Source organism: Adiantum capillus-veneris, chromosome 19, assembly GCF_014529385.1.
Source record: "Adiantum capillus-veneris isolate H3 chromosome 19, ASM1452938v2, whole genome shotgun sequence".
Classification (NCBI taxonomy): Eukaryota; Viridiplantae; Streptophyta; class Polypodiopsida; order Polypodiales; family Pteridaceae; genus Adiantum; species Adiantum capillus-veneris.
Window position 1 is genome coordinate 140546693 of NC_140949.1, and position 17618 is coordinate 140564310.

The following is a 17618-nucleotide window of genomic DNA, read 5'->3' on the forward strand; positions in this document are numbered from 1 at the left end:
AATCTGATGCAATCATTCACTCATTATGGCTGCATCTCAAATATATCCATCTAAAATTGGGGCATTAACCAACATTCCTAAGTGAAGCTCATGTGCCTGTTTTGTTTGTAGAACTAAATGTAAGGCTCTCTACTACAAATAGTTTCATTTTATGAGCAAAGTAGCAACCATACAAAAACCTGCAAGCTCTTAAATCATTGCATAAGGTAAAAAGAGAATCAAACATTCATATGCCATGATTTATTGTAAATTTTGGCATGAAATTTCCCATTGCTATGCCAAAGAGAGAAAACTTACAAATTGTTGCGAAGCTAAAACACAGGAAGAATTGTTTAGTCTTTTAAGGTTTTTCAATCAATGTGCCATTTTGCATTGCCTTGATGAGTGTCATTTCAATCATCCTAACAAAAATACTTTCAAGCAAGGCAAGGAGTGATAGAAAAAAGTGTTAGCTCTAGTCAACAAAGTGAATGTAGCTGGCGTAATAGACAATCAATGGTAGTGGATCAAGCAAATGAGCCATTGATGTCATGCTCAAAGCATCTGAACTTTGATAAACAATAGAAGATCAGTTAAACATACAGCTAGTTGTTTTTGTAGCAGCCAAATGGCTTGATATCTTCATCAAAAGTTAATCCAATTTCCTCTTAAGTTTTCTTAGATCATGCAAAAAGATAAAGAATTTGCACATGTTTGTGGTGTGACACTCTCAGTAACCCCACACCCCCCCACCACACAACTGCACACACACACACACACACACACACACACACACACACACACACACAGAGAGAGAGAGAGAGAGAGAGAGAGAGAGAGAGAGAGATGAAAAGTTCTTTTTCTTTTGAAAAATTATGGACAAAAGCATGTGTAAATTATTTCCAATCAATGCTAATCAAGCATGAATAGTGGTGCCTAAGAGGTTATTAACCCCTTCAAGCTTTGGTACCCCTTGCAGGGTTAGATTGGATAAAGCAAAGTAGGATTGATGTTGTAGGGTACAACTAAACTTGATTGATGAGCTAAGAAATGTGAGCACAAGGTTAACCGTTATATAGGGTATCAAGTGTGTAGTACAAAGCATATGAGTCCAAAAGACTCCTCAGTTACCTCCTAGGAAGTTGGGTTGGGCCCTCTTTGTAGGAGGCTAGGTTGGCCTCCCCTATGCGCAGCACATGACTCTTACAAGATAACTACCACATAGGCTTCGAGTAGAATACCGGGGATACACACAAAGAAGCAAAAGCATAGGCTAAAGCCAATTGAGTTTGATGCACAAGAACTACAATGAGAATCCCACGAGTACAACTAGACAAATCGCAACAAAATCGAAGGATGGGGTGGATGATTTGGTGGGAGTCTACTCTGGCCATGTCTCATAATCTTCTTGTTATAAACTTGCAATAGGTGATCATTTGGGGAGATTGGATCATGCTGAAATGTTAGGAAATCCAACATTCCATTGACACATAGCATGTGTGTTGTGTCAATACTTTTTATTGCTGATTTCTAATGTGCCTTTATGTCTTGCAAGTGATGTGAGCGCTACAGATCAATGCATGAAGCTATCCGTCTAAAAGAGTCCCTAGTCACCACAAAGAGCTATATTGCAAACTCCTTTTTTAGAAAACATTGATATCTCCTTTAAGATATTATACAGTCAACAGTGTAGGGCTCTCAACAGAATTGCTCCTGTTGCTCCTGATTTATACCTACATGATTAAAATGGAGTCCCAGAGCTTCGCTTCCTTCATCTTTTCAAGTACTCAAATTGAAGTAACTCAAATTGATGCCATATAGTATGTAACAGCATCACCTATATTATTGTGACCGTATTTGTTATCCTAGCAGCAACCGCTCCATGAGCGCCTTCCATTGTGAAGGTGTCAATTCAGTCAAGATGTACGCCCTCATCTCCTCAAACTTTCTACAATATAAGATGCATACAAGTCCCTGAAACAGCATGAGTGTAGAAAGGTCAGCTAGCAAATTCTTGAGATAGACAGAACACAATTTACACTCCGCAATTGTCGCAAGCATAGAGCACATCTTACATAGAATACTGAATGGCTTCTCGCGCTTTATCAGAGGGAAGAAACTCGTTCACAGCCACTTCCTTGTTCTCGTTCTTCTTGTCTAAGAGTGACTAGATTAAGAAAAGCATCCTCTCACATTTGAAAGTGGGCAGACTTAGTAAGCTGGAAAAAAAAATGTTGGATACAATCCTCAAAAAAACGCCTGATCTCGGCCAATCGGTGCGATGGAAGATCTGTGATGTCCTTGCATTGTCGAAATTCAGGATCATCTTCACAAACAGCTATTATTTTGTCATCTTTCTCGCCCTGCAAGATGTTGAAAGCAATAGGTGCAGTGAGTCAATTGATCACATGAAGGGCCAATTGCATAGGCAGTGTCTATCATGAACAACATCTGCAATCACAAAGCTTTGAACAAGAAAATGACCCGTTAAGCTAATATTAAGATATGAAGTAAGGAAACTACCAAAATACCCCTGAAATTTGTCGAAATTCCCAACCACCCTTGCACCAACTTTGAATGGATTAGCTTCAATATTTCTGTAATTTATCCTTTTTGACAATAAAGATCTATCTTTTATTGTCTTCGATTAAAAAGTAAGTAAAAAATTCTATTCAGCTCAAGATTAGAGGCATTTGCGTCTACATATAATTAATCATTTTCCTTCCTCTCAAGAGCCTACAACTCCATCAGGAAATTCAAAAAAATGAAGAGCATTGTGCATTTTCGGTAAAATATGAGGCAAATTTCAAAAGAAATTTGGGCATTTTGGGAATTTCAGCAAAATACAAGGGATATTCTACAATTTCAGGGTATTCTGGTAATTGTCCCTATATATAATAGCTACGATACTTTTTAAGATACAGCATAACAAAACTGCAGAAGGACGAAAGCCGAGCCACAAACCTATTAATAAATGGCAAAAAAAAAAACCAAACTTTCTGCTGGTAAAAACTTAAGAAAGCTCCCACTTTCATGAAAACAGAAAATACCTGATCAATCATAGGCATGAGACCTATTGCTCGCGCACGCAGAAAACATCCTGGAAGAACAGGCTCCTATTGGCAGGAGGGTGACATAAGTATATTTCACAGACACCATCACACCAGAGGCTTGCTAAATGAATAGCAAACTGTAACTTCGCAAATCAGTACCTGCATGATAACCAGCACGTCCATTGGATCATTATCTTCGCAAAGTGTCCGAGGAATAAAGCCGTAGTTGTGAGGATAAACCACTGAGGAATAAAGCACTCTGTCAACCTGCACAAAGTATGCTTCTCAAGTAATGTAGTTTAGAGTGGACATGATCAGACATACAAAACCGTAAAGGTCGGTGGTCGTGGGGCACCCCTTCTCCACCATACATTTACTCTGCTTTCTGAGCCAGAAAATTTGCCTACAACCGTCTGATGCTCGACACCTCAGCACCTCTGGAATTCTGCTAGTGCCCTCCAATCAGAGAGGTGCACACCTGGGCAGAAGTGATCACGGCACACCTGTACCCACCAGCTGTTGCCTGCTTATTGGCCCTCCCCCAACCTTTACATCCGGGAAAGCGGGAAAGGCTAAGGGACCTTTCCCCAATAATATTGCTCCCGCCAATGGCTCGCTGCCTTCCCACCGCTCGCCATGCGGTCACAGTAATACTGGAAAAGGTCACTAAAGGACCTTTCCCTACACCGTCAATAATTCATATTCACAGCACATGTTCAAAGAGGGGACTTGCTGATTACTGAATAAAAGAATCTATGATGTATATGCCGCCTTGGGAGGGCTACGTAGCTGAACCTTCAGGTCATGAAATATCTAATATCCCCCCTTACTCCTGCAAGGGCTTTGATGTAACATTTCTGTTTTCTTTCTAATATAATTTCTCCGCACTCTTATGGTAAAAACAAAGAGGTTAGAAGTAAAAATATGCATGTTCCAACTTTACCTTGATTAAACCTGTGTTCTTATCCAACTCATACTTGACTTTACTCCCTTTGCTAATCTCAACAACCTGAAAACAAGAATATGATCCACGAGATTCTAAAAACACTAGCCATTATCATAATTTTAAACTGCCGTCATGGCAAAATATCACAAATCAAGACATCAATACTCCAGAATGCCCAACTTTTGTCATTTATATACACCACATGAATTAGACCGCATCTCTAGCACATGACAGAGAGAAACGCTTCTAACAACATCTACAAAGAGCTCTCTTGTAAAATCGGTTAAGAGAGAAATAAGATGGAAGTTTAAATCAAACGTTTGTGATTGGTAAGGCATCACAGTACCAAAATTGTGGAGACCTAATTGGTTGTATGTTCAAAAATCTACAAATTGCGACTAAATGTTCTTCTTGGATTCTGCGAGTAGCAGACACCAAGGTGGATAACCTAATTTCATGTAGTCAAACAGTGAGTTTCAAGGAGAAAATAACTAACACAATTGAAGATATTGGGAGCTCCGCGTCCTGCAAGGTCAAAAACAAGAATTAATTGATCTAGGAACACCCAATTAGCACAGATAGTCAATCTGTCGGCTCATTAAAAGATCACCAATTTCCAGGTCATGCCAAGGATGGGCAGCAACCGCGCGGCGGGTCATGGAGGACAAGATGCGCTCATTTAAGACAGGATGAGAGGCATTGTTTTCCGGTCGGCTGGAATTACCTCCGTTTCCTGCACTCATCTTTCAGTGATGTAAAACTCCTGAAACAAGTAGATAGTATTAAACTCCAGAGCAAAGTCGACTGTATTGCAAAGCCCTTCTATTAGTGAGTGCTTACAAGTTCAAACCTTGGATGTCATTAGTAAAAAAGATCAAGATAGAGGACTTCATCAAACTTTGCCATGTCCAATAGACTTAAGTGCCGGTCAGATCAGCGGCCTTCAAAATAATTATGCATAGATAGGAAACTGGCGCTCGTTCTATCAAAATCTTCACGTGCTTTTTCGACTAGACAAGATCCCTTTTTTTTTGGCTTCTTAGACAACTTCAAGAGAGAGAGCACATGCCTAGGTGACGGATACACTACAAAATGAACATATGAGCAAAATATCAAATATACATACAAGAACATACCGATTAAATGTACAGCTTGAATCCAAAAGTACAAGTATCACACCCAAGCGTAAGTGAATGAGACTTTTCGCTATTAATGGTTCCTTTCTTATAAAGGATAGAGAACTTGATGGAGAGATAGATCTCTAATGTAGATAGGCACATCTATACAGAGAGATGGAGATCCGTTATAGAGAATGACCGATCTACATCAAAGAGATGGAGAGAGAGAAGAAGAAGAAGAAGATTGTTTTAACGTCGTAGGAAACTATCCCGAGAGAGAGAGAAATGAAATGAAATGAAATGTTATATTAACGTCTTCAAAAGGCCATAGTGACCTATGAGACCAGAAAGTTACAAGGTGGTGGATCTGATACAAAGTCGGAGTAACAAAATAACAACAGTACAAAACAAAGATATATACTATGGGATCCTAGATTGGTCGATGTGAACTAAGCAAAAAACTAAGCAAAAATGGGCGGCTTGCTGGGATAGCTGAATCACAAGAGATCTAGCATCGGTCGTTGGCGGATCTCATCAATCTCCTCCATGGTTAGTAGTCTGACCGGGCGTCGTGCATGCCTGGCCAGCGTGCTCCGAATCTTCTGACGTAGCCTCCGTCGATGCTGTGTAGTCCTCCGCAGTCGTGGGCGCCTGGATTTCCCCAGTTCAATCGCTCGGTCGATCAGTGTGCCTCTGGTGTGAGACGAGGGGGAGCTCTGCTGTGGGAGTGGCTCTTGCGGCTGTCCCGTGTCTGCTCTGAAGAAGTCTGTGATCCGTCTTTGAGACTGGCTAGCCTCGCCATTCATCAAGCTATCTCTGTGTCTGCGCAGCTCGAGCAAAAACAAACCTAGGCATCTCTGATCTTCGTATCCCATGACTCTTGAGAGTGGTCCAAAACCCTCTCTGAACAAGCAATGGAAGCGGCCTCGTATCTCGTAGTAGACGGGGCAACGGCATGTATAATGCAGCTCTGTCTCAGGCTCCATGTCACACAAGGGGCATGTCCTGGCCTCTGCTGGTACTCCGCTATATCTCCCAGTCTCAATCCGCAGCTGGTGAGAAGATGTGCGTAACTGGCCAATAGCACATCGTATCCCATGAGACAAGTGGGTGTCCATGTAACTGGGTCTCGTCACAAAACCATCTTCCGTAAGCTAGAGAAGGTGGTCTCTGTAGAAAGCCATCTTCGTGCCCAATTCCTGTGCTGGTTGTATCCATGTCCTCCTGGTGTCTAGCTGGGTCAGGTCTTGGCGGATGAGCTTGGTGACCTCTGACTGCGTAAGAGTGAGAGATGGTGCATCCAATGAGCACTGGAATGGTGGCAACCTATCTATGCTGAACCCATGCGCCTGAAACCATGATGCTATCTCCCCATACCAGCATGTTGTATCTCCTTGTATGGCTAACTGTCGAGAGGACTCAAGTGCTATGCGAGCATATCTGTCTCTAGGAAGTTCCCATGTGCGGTTTATGAAGGAGACTGATCTGGTGAGCGCCTCCACCACTAGTGGGGGGGCCGCTAGCTCTGCTCGGATAATGGCCCGTGGTATTGATGCCTTGGCTCTAATGAGCCGCGAGATCATAGAGACGAGAGGTTTCTCCATGTTCCCCCATCCATCTGTGCGACCCGGCCTCCTGTGGTGATCCAATGAAGTTCCCCATATCTCAGCCACCAAAGTGTCAAAGAGCAAGAGCTTCGTCCGGGGCTCCTGAAACTGAACCTGCGAACACATCTTCTCTAATCTACCCAGTGTTGCGTGGGCTCTAAGTCAGTCTGGTCTCTGCTGCTCTTCTGAGTGAGAATGCAGGTCCGCTAAAAACCACTCCAAGGTAAGTGTAAGCATCTGTGTACTCCACAGTCTCTGGCCGTATGTGAATGTAGGTGCTGACCTCCTGATCCACTGTGGGGTGGTATTAAATACCCTAACCTTGGTTTTACCAAGGTTGACAGACAAACCACTTTCGTAGGCAAACCTATGCAAAGCATCCAGTTGACGTTGCATTCCCTCTGGAGATTCGGAGATCAACACTACATCATCAGCATATAACAAAAGTGGAATCCATGTCCCTGCCAACTGTGCACCTCTATCACCATTGCTCTCAATGTAGTCAGAAACCTCATCCACATACATACCGAAAAGAGTAGGAGAGAGCGGGCAACCCTGCTTCACCCCAATAGTGGAGTGAACCGGTGTAGAAAGTCCCTCAGGGGTGCGTACATGCCCTACTACTGATCTGGATTCTGTACAATGCCATGATCCCCCAAATGAGCTCTGTGGGTACTCCCATTTCTTGTAATCTGCGCATCAATCTAGCTCTGGTTACTGTGTCAAAAGCTTTGCGGAAGTCCACATAGCTACAATAGATCCGTCTCCCATGAGATCTGCCTTCCTCGATGATGGCCCTGAGTGTCAAGATATGGTCAAGAGTAGAGAAGCCTCTCCTGAACCCTGCCTGCCCAGCTGCACGCATTCCTTCCTTCTCTGCCCATCTACTCAGTTGTTGCTCAAGAATGGATGCATACAATTGTGCCAGTGTGTGTCCAATCATGATAGTGCGATAATTCCCAGGCTCCATGGGGTCTCCTGACTTGAAGATAGGTACGATCATAGATAGGCTCCAAGAGTCCGATAGGCCCTCACACATGGCACGGTTAAACATAACTGCTAGAAGCTCTGCTAGTAGGTCTTTGGCATGCATGAAATGCTCAGCGACTAAGCCATCATGATCATATGCTCTCCCAGTCCTCATCCTATCAATAGCTTTCTTCACCATCTCAGCGATGAAAAAAGCACATGTGTGTGGGCATGGATCGGGGGGGGGGGAGGGGTGGCTGTCTAGGTACTGTGTACAAAGGTGATGCGTACTGACCCCAGGTCTCTGTGGAGGAAATAGCGGGGGGTAGGGGGGGGGGGGGGGGGGGGGGGGGGGGAGGGACTGCTCATGAAAGAGCCGCCATGCCTCACACGAGTCCTGACTCAAGAATAGCTGGTATAGATCCTGCTCGAGTCGAGCCAAAAAAGCCCTCTTCTTCCGCCGCACCAGGTGTCGAAAGTCAATCTGTGACTGTCTGTGAGTGACGTCCCCCAAAAGCACCTCCCTCTGAAATCTGGCTCTAGTCTGGCAGCACTCCTCATCGTACCAGCTGTTCTGAGGCATGCTCCCTGATCGGCGGCTCTACTCAGGCTGGGTGTGTGGGTATGCCTCTACTGCTGCATCATGTAATGTCTGTGTCAGTATAGTAGTTAGCTCCTCCAGAGGTCGCCCCGGGTCCTCAGTGCATAGGCGTCTGTAGATCCCGTCCATGTATACAGAATCCGTCTCCCGTGTGAAGGTGTAGCGAGTAGGGGCTGCTACCCGTGGCCTGTGTGCTACACTGAACTGGAAGGAGATGGTCATCGACACCAGAGCATGATCCACTGCCACCCCGACTGGTCCGGGCCCAACTGTGAGATACTGGATACTAGACATGAGATTCGGTTGTGCCATGACATAGTCCACTGTGCTGGCTCCATGTCTATGTGGGAAGCATGTAAAACCTCCCGCAGCAGGAAATCTCTGTAGGCCGTTCAAGATGGCCAATCCATGTGCAGTGCCCATGTCTATCAGGTGTCGCCCATACTCAGTATATTCCACATCGTGTGTAGTCTGGACAGGCCCGTCTCTACAACATCTAGCTCTCTTAGCATCTCCTTTGAAGTATCATAAAACACTGCCTGGTGATGGGCAGTCCTAGCGTTGAAGTCCCCTAGGATGATAATGTCACCATCCCTAGAGAACTCCCATATGTCATCATCCAAAATAGAGAAAGGGGACTGTCCTCTGGGTGATGCATAAACTGATGTACTCGGGGGAAGTAGCAAATAGAAAGGTAGAGACATCTACCTTTCTCTGCTTTCAGTCTCACCCACATGTACCTAGCCTGCTCATCCCTGCGGGCTATATGTATCAATGGCTGCAGATCCTCTCTAAATAACACTGCCACTCCCGCCGAGCCCCGTCCTCTGTGCTCTGAGCGTGTCTCCTGTCTGCAAGCTGTCTCCCACCTGTATCCACTGATGTGAGGCATGGATTGCCCAGGGGCCTGATGTGTCTCAGAGTAAAAGATGATGTCTCTTCCAGTAAAGCTATCCTCAAAAGCACCCACATCAAGACGCATAGATCCATTACAATTCCAGGCAGCCACTTTGAGTGTGGTCCCATAAGTCTCGCACCGTCATGTGGAGCGTCGCTCTAGTATTACCACTTTTCCATCTCGGTAAAAGGCAATCTTGCCTTTTCCCCTTGCCGCTCTAATCTCCGGCATTACTTCCTGCATATGAGCGATCTGCGAGAGGGTGAGATCATCCCCGAGAAAGATGCCAGTCTCTTTAAGAGTTGGTCTTTTCTTCAAGAAGGACTTCTTCGCTTCCATGGAGGGAAAACGGAGGATGAGAGCTCTTTCTTTTGAGGTTTCTCCACTGCTTCCATTTTTCTTTATGTTGCCCACTCTCCATGCCCTTGTGTGCGTCGGCTCATGAACCCCCATCAAAGCTGTGAGTTCTTTTACTTCTTCGTCCACATTGCCTTTGTCTTTAAGACCGCAAATTCTCACATGTAAAGCGCGCACCCGTCTTCTTTGCTCCTCCTCTAGTGTCTGATTAATGATAGTGGGTGTGGACGTGGGCGTTATCTCCTTGCCTTTTCCTTTCTTGGCCACCTTGATCCATTTCTCGGCTTCATCCGCCTTCTGTTGAGTTTTGGTAAGAACATCCACCCAAGAAGTCGTCATTTCTTTGTGTTGCTCTTCCCACTCTTTGATGGCCCGTACTTGCTTCTTGATCGTGTTGATTTCTTCGATAACTGAGGGTTGCAGTTCGCCCTCTTCCAGTGTGTTTCTTGATCGTGCTTCGGCGAGATCTTTCTTGAGTGACGCAATCTCTTCATCTTGAGTTGTCACTCGGTCTTCCAGCGTATTTATCTTGCTCTCTTGGATCAGCACGCGTCCTTCGAGCATGTTTATTGTACCCAAGAGATTGTGGTTCATCTTGGTAATGGTCTCCATCATTTCCTCTTTGCACTTTTGAATGGCATCCTCTAGGGGGTCGGCTTTATCGTTCAGCTTCCTCATGCTTGATCGCTGTCCGAAAAAGAATCACTAAACGCACGTGTGCACCCACACTAGCAGCGGGCGTGGCATCTGGGCTAGTGGGGGAACACGAGGAGGTATGGCAAGGGAGGGGCAGCGATAGAGTACGGACGAGAGAGAGAGAGAGAGAGAGAGAGAGAGAGAGAGAGAGAGAGAGAGAGAGAGAGAGAGAAGCGATAGAGTACGGGCGAGAGAGAGGGGGGGGGGGGGGGGGGGGGAGGAGAGAGAGAGAGAGAGAGAGAGAGAGAGAGATGAATGAAATGAAGTGATGTATTAACATCTTCAAAAGGCCAAAATGACCTATGAGACCAATCCGTTACAAACTGGTGAATCTGATACAATGTCTGGACACATTAAAAAAAAGGGATTAAAATGAATCTAGAAGTGCTACTAGCTGGAACTGTGTGAGTTGAGCTTTGCAGTGGTGGTTGCTCCTCTAGTGTCTGGTGTGAAGAAATCACTAATCTCTCTGGGACTGTCTCTCTCCAAATCTCCCAAGTAAACCTATCTCTGTGTCGTTGTAACTCAAGCATAGTCACAAGGGACGCCCACTTTTGGGCTTCCCATCCCCACTTTTCCGTCCGCTTGCCGTCCCGCCCTCTTTTTTACACTAAAAATCCATTTGAGCCCTGTCCCCCATCCCCACTCCTCGGGACACGTCTCCTGTGACTATTAACTCAAGTAGATACAATCCAAGACATCTCTCATCTTGATAGCTCATGACTCTGGAGAGGGTTTGAAGCCTTCTCTGAATAGACAGTGAAAGCAACCCCGTGTCTCGTCATACAGTATGCACTGACATATATAATGCATCTCCGTCTCTCGCTCTGTATGGCATAAGCGGCATATCCTGCTAGCTGTTGGTATCCCTCTGAATCTACCAGTCTCAATCTCAAGCTGGTGTGAAGATGTCCGTGACCAATGGCACACCGTAACCCATGAGTTAGATGTGTATCCATATAGCTGGGTCGAATCACAAACCCATCCCCTATGAGTTGGAGAAGATGCTCTTATTAGAAAGCCATCTTCGTGCCCAACTCCTGTGTCGGCTCTATCCATGTCCTCGCGGTGTCCAACTGGGTCAAGACTGAGAGAATGAGTCTAGTAATCTCCACCCGTGTAAGATACATCAATAGTCCATCAAGGGAGGCAAGCAATCCATGTTGAAGCCGTGTATTCCGAACCATGATGACACCTGTGCATACCAGCATGATGTGTCCCCCTGTAAACCTAACTGTTTGGAGGACTCAAGGACCAATTTGGCATCTCTCTCTCTAGTAGTGAAACCGTTTGGCTCTCACCCGAAACTTTACTTAAAACTTTAAAACACAGAGAAACTTTGCAGATAAAACCTGTAACGGGAATTGACACTTCAACACACACAGCTTGGAAGCTGGAGCGCTCCAAGCATACGCCGACAACCTGTTGGCCCCAAAGACTGGCGCCCCTTTCGGTATTTCTTTTTTCTTTAAGAGGGTAAAAAGTTACAAAGCTGAGTTGTCACAAACTGGTGACGTGGCAGGCCCCCAGATACACTCCTTGCGGCAGGACGTGCCACGTGGCAGCAAGCTCGGAAATTGCGCCGCAAAACGCGCTGACTGGCTGACGTGGCAATACCGTATAGTCCTCCGCAAAACGCGCTGAGCTGATGACGTGGCAGTCCGTACAATTTGCGGAAATTACGCTGGCTGATTATTGACAGCTTTTGGGCATAAAGCTTTAGAGTTTGAGATTTTGGGGCTCTCCTTTTTGGGCAACCCTTGTAACAATAAAAAAGTCTTTTGGGCCTCATTACTCAAAGCATCTGGACGGAGAGTCTGAGTGTGAGTTCCCAGGGACTTCCTTGTACTTTGCACACAAATAAATATAAAAAGAAATACCGAAAGAGGCGCCAGTCTTTGGGGGCCAATACCTCTTGGCACGGAACTACGCCGGGCCATGTCGTCTTTTGTGAACTGTTTTAAAGTGAATCTCTGCTGTGTCGCGGTAGAATCTAGACTTGGGGTGTCCAAGTTTGTTACAGTGGTACCAATCAGAGGGCGGCCGATTTCTCTTCTACCGGGAGATCCGATCCTTTTCTCGTGACACTTATGGATTCCAACAAGAATCAATCGACTTCTTCTACATCTGCTAATGCGGGAGGAAATCACGAAGAAGATTTTGATGATTTAACAGAGGGAAAAATACGGGCCACCTCGGCCTACTCAGTACGAACTTCAAGAGATGGAACGTTGACAGCACGCTGACGAGTGCACAAAGTAGGTGATTAAATTTGCGAAGGATCCGCAGTTTGCAAAAAAAAAATCTCAACAATCCATCGCAGAAGTGCACACGAAGTGGCAGAAAGCCACATAACCACCCATCAAACCGGCCATCAAGAAACCTCCTTCTCCGAGGATGTTTACAGAGCAAAAATTACAACAGGTGGTTCAGACACAGATCGATCAGCTTTTGGACGTGAACAACCAATCCAAAAAACAAGTGAAAAAGCACAAGAAGGGGACTAACTACCCTGGTTATGTGGGCCGTCAATCTTCTTTTGCATCTACAAGAAAGCAAAAGAAGCGTGTACGATTTGAAGGACTACCCAGTTCTTCTTCTGTTCTTCTAGCTCTTCTGATTCGAGCAAGGAGGACAGAAAAGGCAAAAGGCAAAGCTTTGAAAAGGGCAAGAAAAGGGCAAAGAAACCCAGATTTCGCCCAGTTTCTGAGAGCTCTACAGAGGAGTCATCCTCTGACAATTCTGACTCCGACGACCATATATTTTATGCAAAGAAGAAGCATTTTTACAGAGCCAACCAATATGACTTCCTCGAAGACAAAAGTAAGAAAGTAAAAGAATTCAAAGAAGCTGGACAATCGATTAAGTTTGAATCCTTTTCTGGGTTCCGAGATGCTCCGAGGGCTTTGGCCTTCATTCAACAATTTGACATAGCCTTCTCTGGAGGGCATTACTCAGAGCACTCCAAAATTAGGAGGACTGCATCTTTCTTCAAAGGAAATGCTCGAACATGGTGGTCCACTCTTCTTCTTAGGAAGAAAGCTCCAGTCAAATGGTTGAAATTCAAAAGGCTCTTTATTTCTTCTTCGCCGACTCGGAAGTACAAACGAGATATACGAACCGCTTGGAATCATCTTCGGATCACCAAGGGAGATTCTTTGAACGCTTATTGCGAGAGATTTTGGAACTCTTTTCTACCAACCTGTTCATTTTAAGATCTCTTTGAGGAACAGATTGAGCGGTTTTGTTGCGGACTCCCTACAGAAATCCGAGACTACGGCCTGGAACAAAAGTCGAATTCTATTCAAGAATTGATGGGCCATGCGAAATGGGGTTTTGCGATACATTCGGGAAATTTGACTTACCCACTGATGAGATCTTGACTCGGAGAACCCAACAAACCTCTAACAATGAAAGTAGAAAGAGAAAGAGTTTCCAAGAAAAGAAAGACAAGGATACACAACCCGGCTCACTCTTCGAGAGAGGGCCAAATACATCAAATACGGAAAGTGTTTTGGATGCGGGGAACATGGGCACATCTCCGCAAAGTGCCCCAAAAGGGCACAACAAGAACAACATGAAGACAGGCCAAAGAGTTCGAGAGCAGCAGAGTAACGTGGCAGAAAAGGCAAGATGGAGTGGTTCCAGATTGCATGGGTACTGACCCAAGCATGATTGATGAAAGTACAGAAATTTGCCGAGCTTGGGGCAAAGTGAAAGATCAAGGAGCCCTGATTTTCTTCGATGGAGGAGCCAAGGCCAACTTCATTTCACCCGAATTGGCGGCGCGGCTCGAGATTACACCCGATAGGATGGGACCACGCAGAGGCAGTTCTACCAGCACCTGGACAGGACATAGCCATTACACTTGTCATTGGCAAACTTCAGTTGCATTGTCAGGGGTATTTGGGGCAGGGGGACTTTTACATAATGCCCTTGGAAGGTTGTGACGTCCTCCTAGGAGTCAATTGGTACCATAAGAACAACGCCGTGGTCGATTATCGAGCAAAGAAAGCAACTCTGACGAACGAAAAGGGCCGAAAAATTATACTTGATGTAAAACTGAAGGGCGAGTTTGTCCATATTATATCGGCTTCGGCCATTTCCAAATTAATGAAATCCAGTCTCTTTGTTTACTTGATTTACTTGAAAGAGTTAAATGATGAACACAGAACGAACATGTCTAAACTTGATAAAGAATGCCAAGATTTTCTCCACACTCATGCCGATTGCTTCCCTGAGGGCCTGCCAGGCAAGTTGATCATCTCCTCTTGAGGATCACACTATTGATCTGATATCTGGAAGCACACGACCGAACCAGCTACCTTACCTTGTTAGCCGAGCCCAGAATGAAGAGATTATGAACCAAGTGAGAGGCCTTCTGGAAAACGGTCTTATCCAACCGAGTACTTCACCCTATTGCTCTCCGGTGTTGTTGGTTTTAAAGAAAGAGGAATCTTGGAGAATGTACATTGATTACAGAGCTCTCAATAAAATCACCATCAAGGACAGATTTTCGATTCCAAGGATTAATGATATTCTTGAGCGATTACATGGATTATTCATGATCGTTTCCTGTATTTTAGTCAGCGTCTTTATGTGATCCCTTTTCCTAGGCATGACATATTGTACGTTGAGCACGTTTCACTCATGAATGAGCACGGATGTATGCGGATTGTTCATGAAAAGCTGAAAAGTATCTATGCAAGGAAGTCACATTCCATGTCTCTTCCTTGGCACGACACAGTTGCAGAAAGAGCACATGAAAGTATGAGCACCAAGCATGGGCATTTCCGTTGTGAATTGCCACAATTGATTGCTTTAGATCAAAAGAGAAAGATTCGATCTCATTGTTTGAGTGTGTGTGGTGAACGGTTTGGCACATTGTCGCTTTGTTCATCTACATTGCATGCACAGTCTTTGAGGAAGACAAGATTTTTCCACTCACTTTACATGGAATAGGTATGTTCATGGTTTTCTGTTGGAAATGGGTTCAGGAATTTTCAGCCATGGAGATTCTTGAAGAAGAAAGGAGCATGACTCTCGACAAAGTTGAAGCATTGAAGGAGCCACAGAAGACTTTGTGTCGCTTTCGGTGCGGCCCAAAGAAGCAAGCGTTGCAGACCTCTATGAAGTTCAAGTATCGCACGACCCACGCATCAGAGTGGGCAGGCGAAGAGTCCTTCCCAAGATTCCAGACCCTGTTTGCGATCTCCCTCGACGCCATACAGTTCGGTACCAGTACCTCACATTGAAAAGGAGGGGATGTCACGTGACACATCCAACCCTATGTGTCTGTGGACAAGCTACAGCATGATCAGCGTTCAGTTCAATCAAGTCAGTCTAGAATAGAAAGTGATCTGGCACTTTTGTGAGTCTGTTCGAACTTCGCAGACCGTGCATGACCACCGTGCATGACCAGTCACTTAGATTAGATGCATATCCTCCGGTTGCACACAGCATGATCATAAGCATTCCCATCAGAATCCTTCAAGGGAATTTTCCAGTGCATTTAGCCTATTTTCCCTATTTTTGACATTTTTCACTTATTAATTTAAGTGACTTTTGTTGGAAAGTAGGTAGGGCAAATTGAGTAAGTTTGTATATAAGCAAACCTAGGCTAGCACTTTCTAGCAGAAGAGGCAGCAGGAGTACCTTGCTCAACAAGCAACTTCTCAGCAAGGCCAACCCCTGCGACTACTCTGGCGTTTTCTCCACAGAAGACCTAGCGTTTTTGCATCAGATCAGCCTTGGCGATTTCTGTACAGCTGATCAGCCCCGGCGTCGTCAAGACACAGCAGATCAGCCTAGCGTTTTGCATTTGCAGAACAACCGGCGACAGCAATAGATTTTCAGCCCTAGCATTTTTGCATCTGCATTATACCCCAGCGTTTGTAGCGCAGATAGTGTGTCGTGCTCTCTACAGTGGGTGCTCCTCAGTGCAATTTGCGTGACAATCTCACTCAAAACAAACTGAAAACAAGGAACACGAGACAACAACTGAGCTCACAGAGACACAACAGCAACAGTAGACCACAACAAATGACTCGACTATCTCAAAGAACTGATACAGACTCTGGCGTGGCAGCACACTCAGCTCCAGCCCGGGACTCTCAGGTACAATGGGGTGTCGAGGCTCAGATGTGCAGGGATGCTGAATAAGTGCTCTGTGTATAGACTCACTCTAGACGACTACATGAAAGATAATGATGCCAAATGACCCCAAATACTCATATGTACAACCATAAAGAGCCACCAACGGCTCATAAATGTCAGCCATCTAAGTCTATCCCGAAACTGAGTGGTGGTGACCTGGCCACGATGTCCACTAGACCACCGTCCGTATCCTGCCACGTGTCACTGTCCAGCCCAGAGAGTCCATCCAGTGTGAACCAGACCCAACGAACTGTACCAACTGTACTAACTGTATGTCCTGTGAAAGTGACACTGTAGCGCTGCTACAGGTTGCCCGCCACGAAACCACTCACAGTCTCGGTGAGAGAACCGCTGAAACTGCTAAAAGACTAAACTGCAATAATAAATGACTATTGTACTGTCATGGTGAAAAGACTGTCACTCATCATCCGAGAGAAAGAGTGGTCGCTATAGCTGCACTCCAAGGATCGGTCTCCGGAGGTGGAGCCATCAAATCAATGGTGGAACTTCGTTGTAGGGACTGTTGAGCTAGTAGAGGCTGCTGGGCTCTGTCCATAACCTAGCCGCCTGTGAAAGGAGCCGCCAGCTGCTGCACGACAGAGGGTAACACCTGTCCGAAAGTGAACTGAGGACGACGAGTGACACGGCCATGGTGGTGTGCCCCAACAACACTGTTGCAGTAAGGAATGCTATGCATGTGGGACGATGAAGACTGAAACCCGTGAGGGTACTGTGGACTGTAGTACTGAATTGGAGGTTGAGGCTGTGTGTATAGTCCCATGAAGTGTTGAGAAGGACCTGCAGTCTGCAATGGTGGCCCAGATCCAGTCCATCCAAACCCTCCCTGAGCCTAAGCCTGAGCCCGGGCTTGGGCCTGGACCTGAGCCTGAGCCTGAGCTTGCCGATCTCCATGTAAAAGAATTTCCCTAAACATTTGTACCTGTGCCCGAAGGTCTTCAATGATGTCCGACTTTATCTTCAAAGCTTGCTGTAGCGCGAATATTGTAGCATCCCGATCCGAGATGGCACTTTCGGCCACCTTCAGAGATCCCGCCATAGCTGCACATATGGCAGAGTGGCCCTGGTGCGTAGCAGCTAACTGTTCCGCTCCAAGCTCTATGGTGGCGATAGCATTCCTGGAGTCTTGTAATACTTTCTCCGAAAGATGTACCAGAGAAGTAGAGTCGGCCACCCCTGATGATGTCCCAAGTGGCACAGGTGGCTCACTATGAGGAGGC

General features: G+C 45.6%; 1 protein-coding gene across 3 annotated transcripts in view; it reads right to left on the minus strand.

Moving 5' to 3' along the window:
• Positions 1-1589: 1589 nt before the first annotated feature.
• The window catches only part of LOC147434972 (soluble inorganic pyrophosphatase 1-like), a 49693-nt gene continuing 33664 nt past the window's right edge, over positions 1590-17618 (minus strand). Inside the window, exons 2-10 of one of the 3 annotated variants that reach the window (XM_086491344.1) lie at positions 4819-5063; positions 4589-4741; positions 4475-4503; positions 3976-4041; positions 3192-3299; positions 3030-3095; positions 2222-2342; positions 2055-2136; positions 1590-1953 (exon numbers count right to left, since the gene is read on the minus strand). In XM_086491344.1, coding sequence (XP_086347470.1) covers positions 1911-1953; positions 2055-2136; positions 2222-2342; positions 3030-3095; positions 3192-3299; positions 3976-4041; positions 4475-4503; positions 4589-4721 — 648 coding nt within the window. In that variant the 5' untranslated portion in view covers positions 4722-4741; positions 4819-5063 and the 3' untranslated portion in view covers positions 1590-1910. The remainder of the gene's footprint in view (positions 1954-2054; positions 2137-2221; positions 2343-3029; positions 3096-3191; positions 3300-3975; positions 4042-4474; positions 4504-4588; positions 4742-4818; positions 5064-17618) is intronic. The other 2 variants (XM_086491343.1, XM_086491342.1) reach the window with 2 other exon arrangements.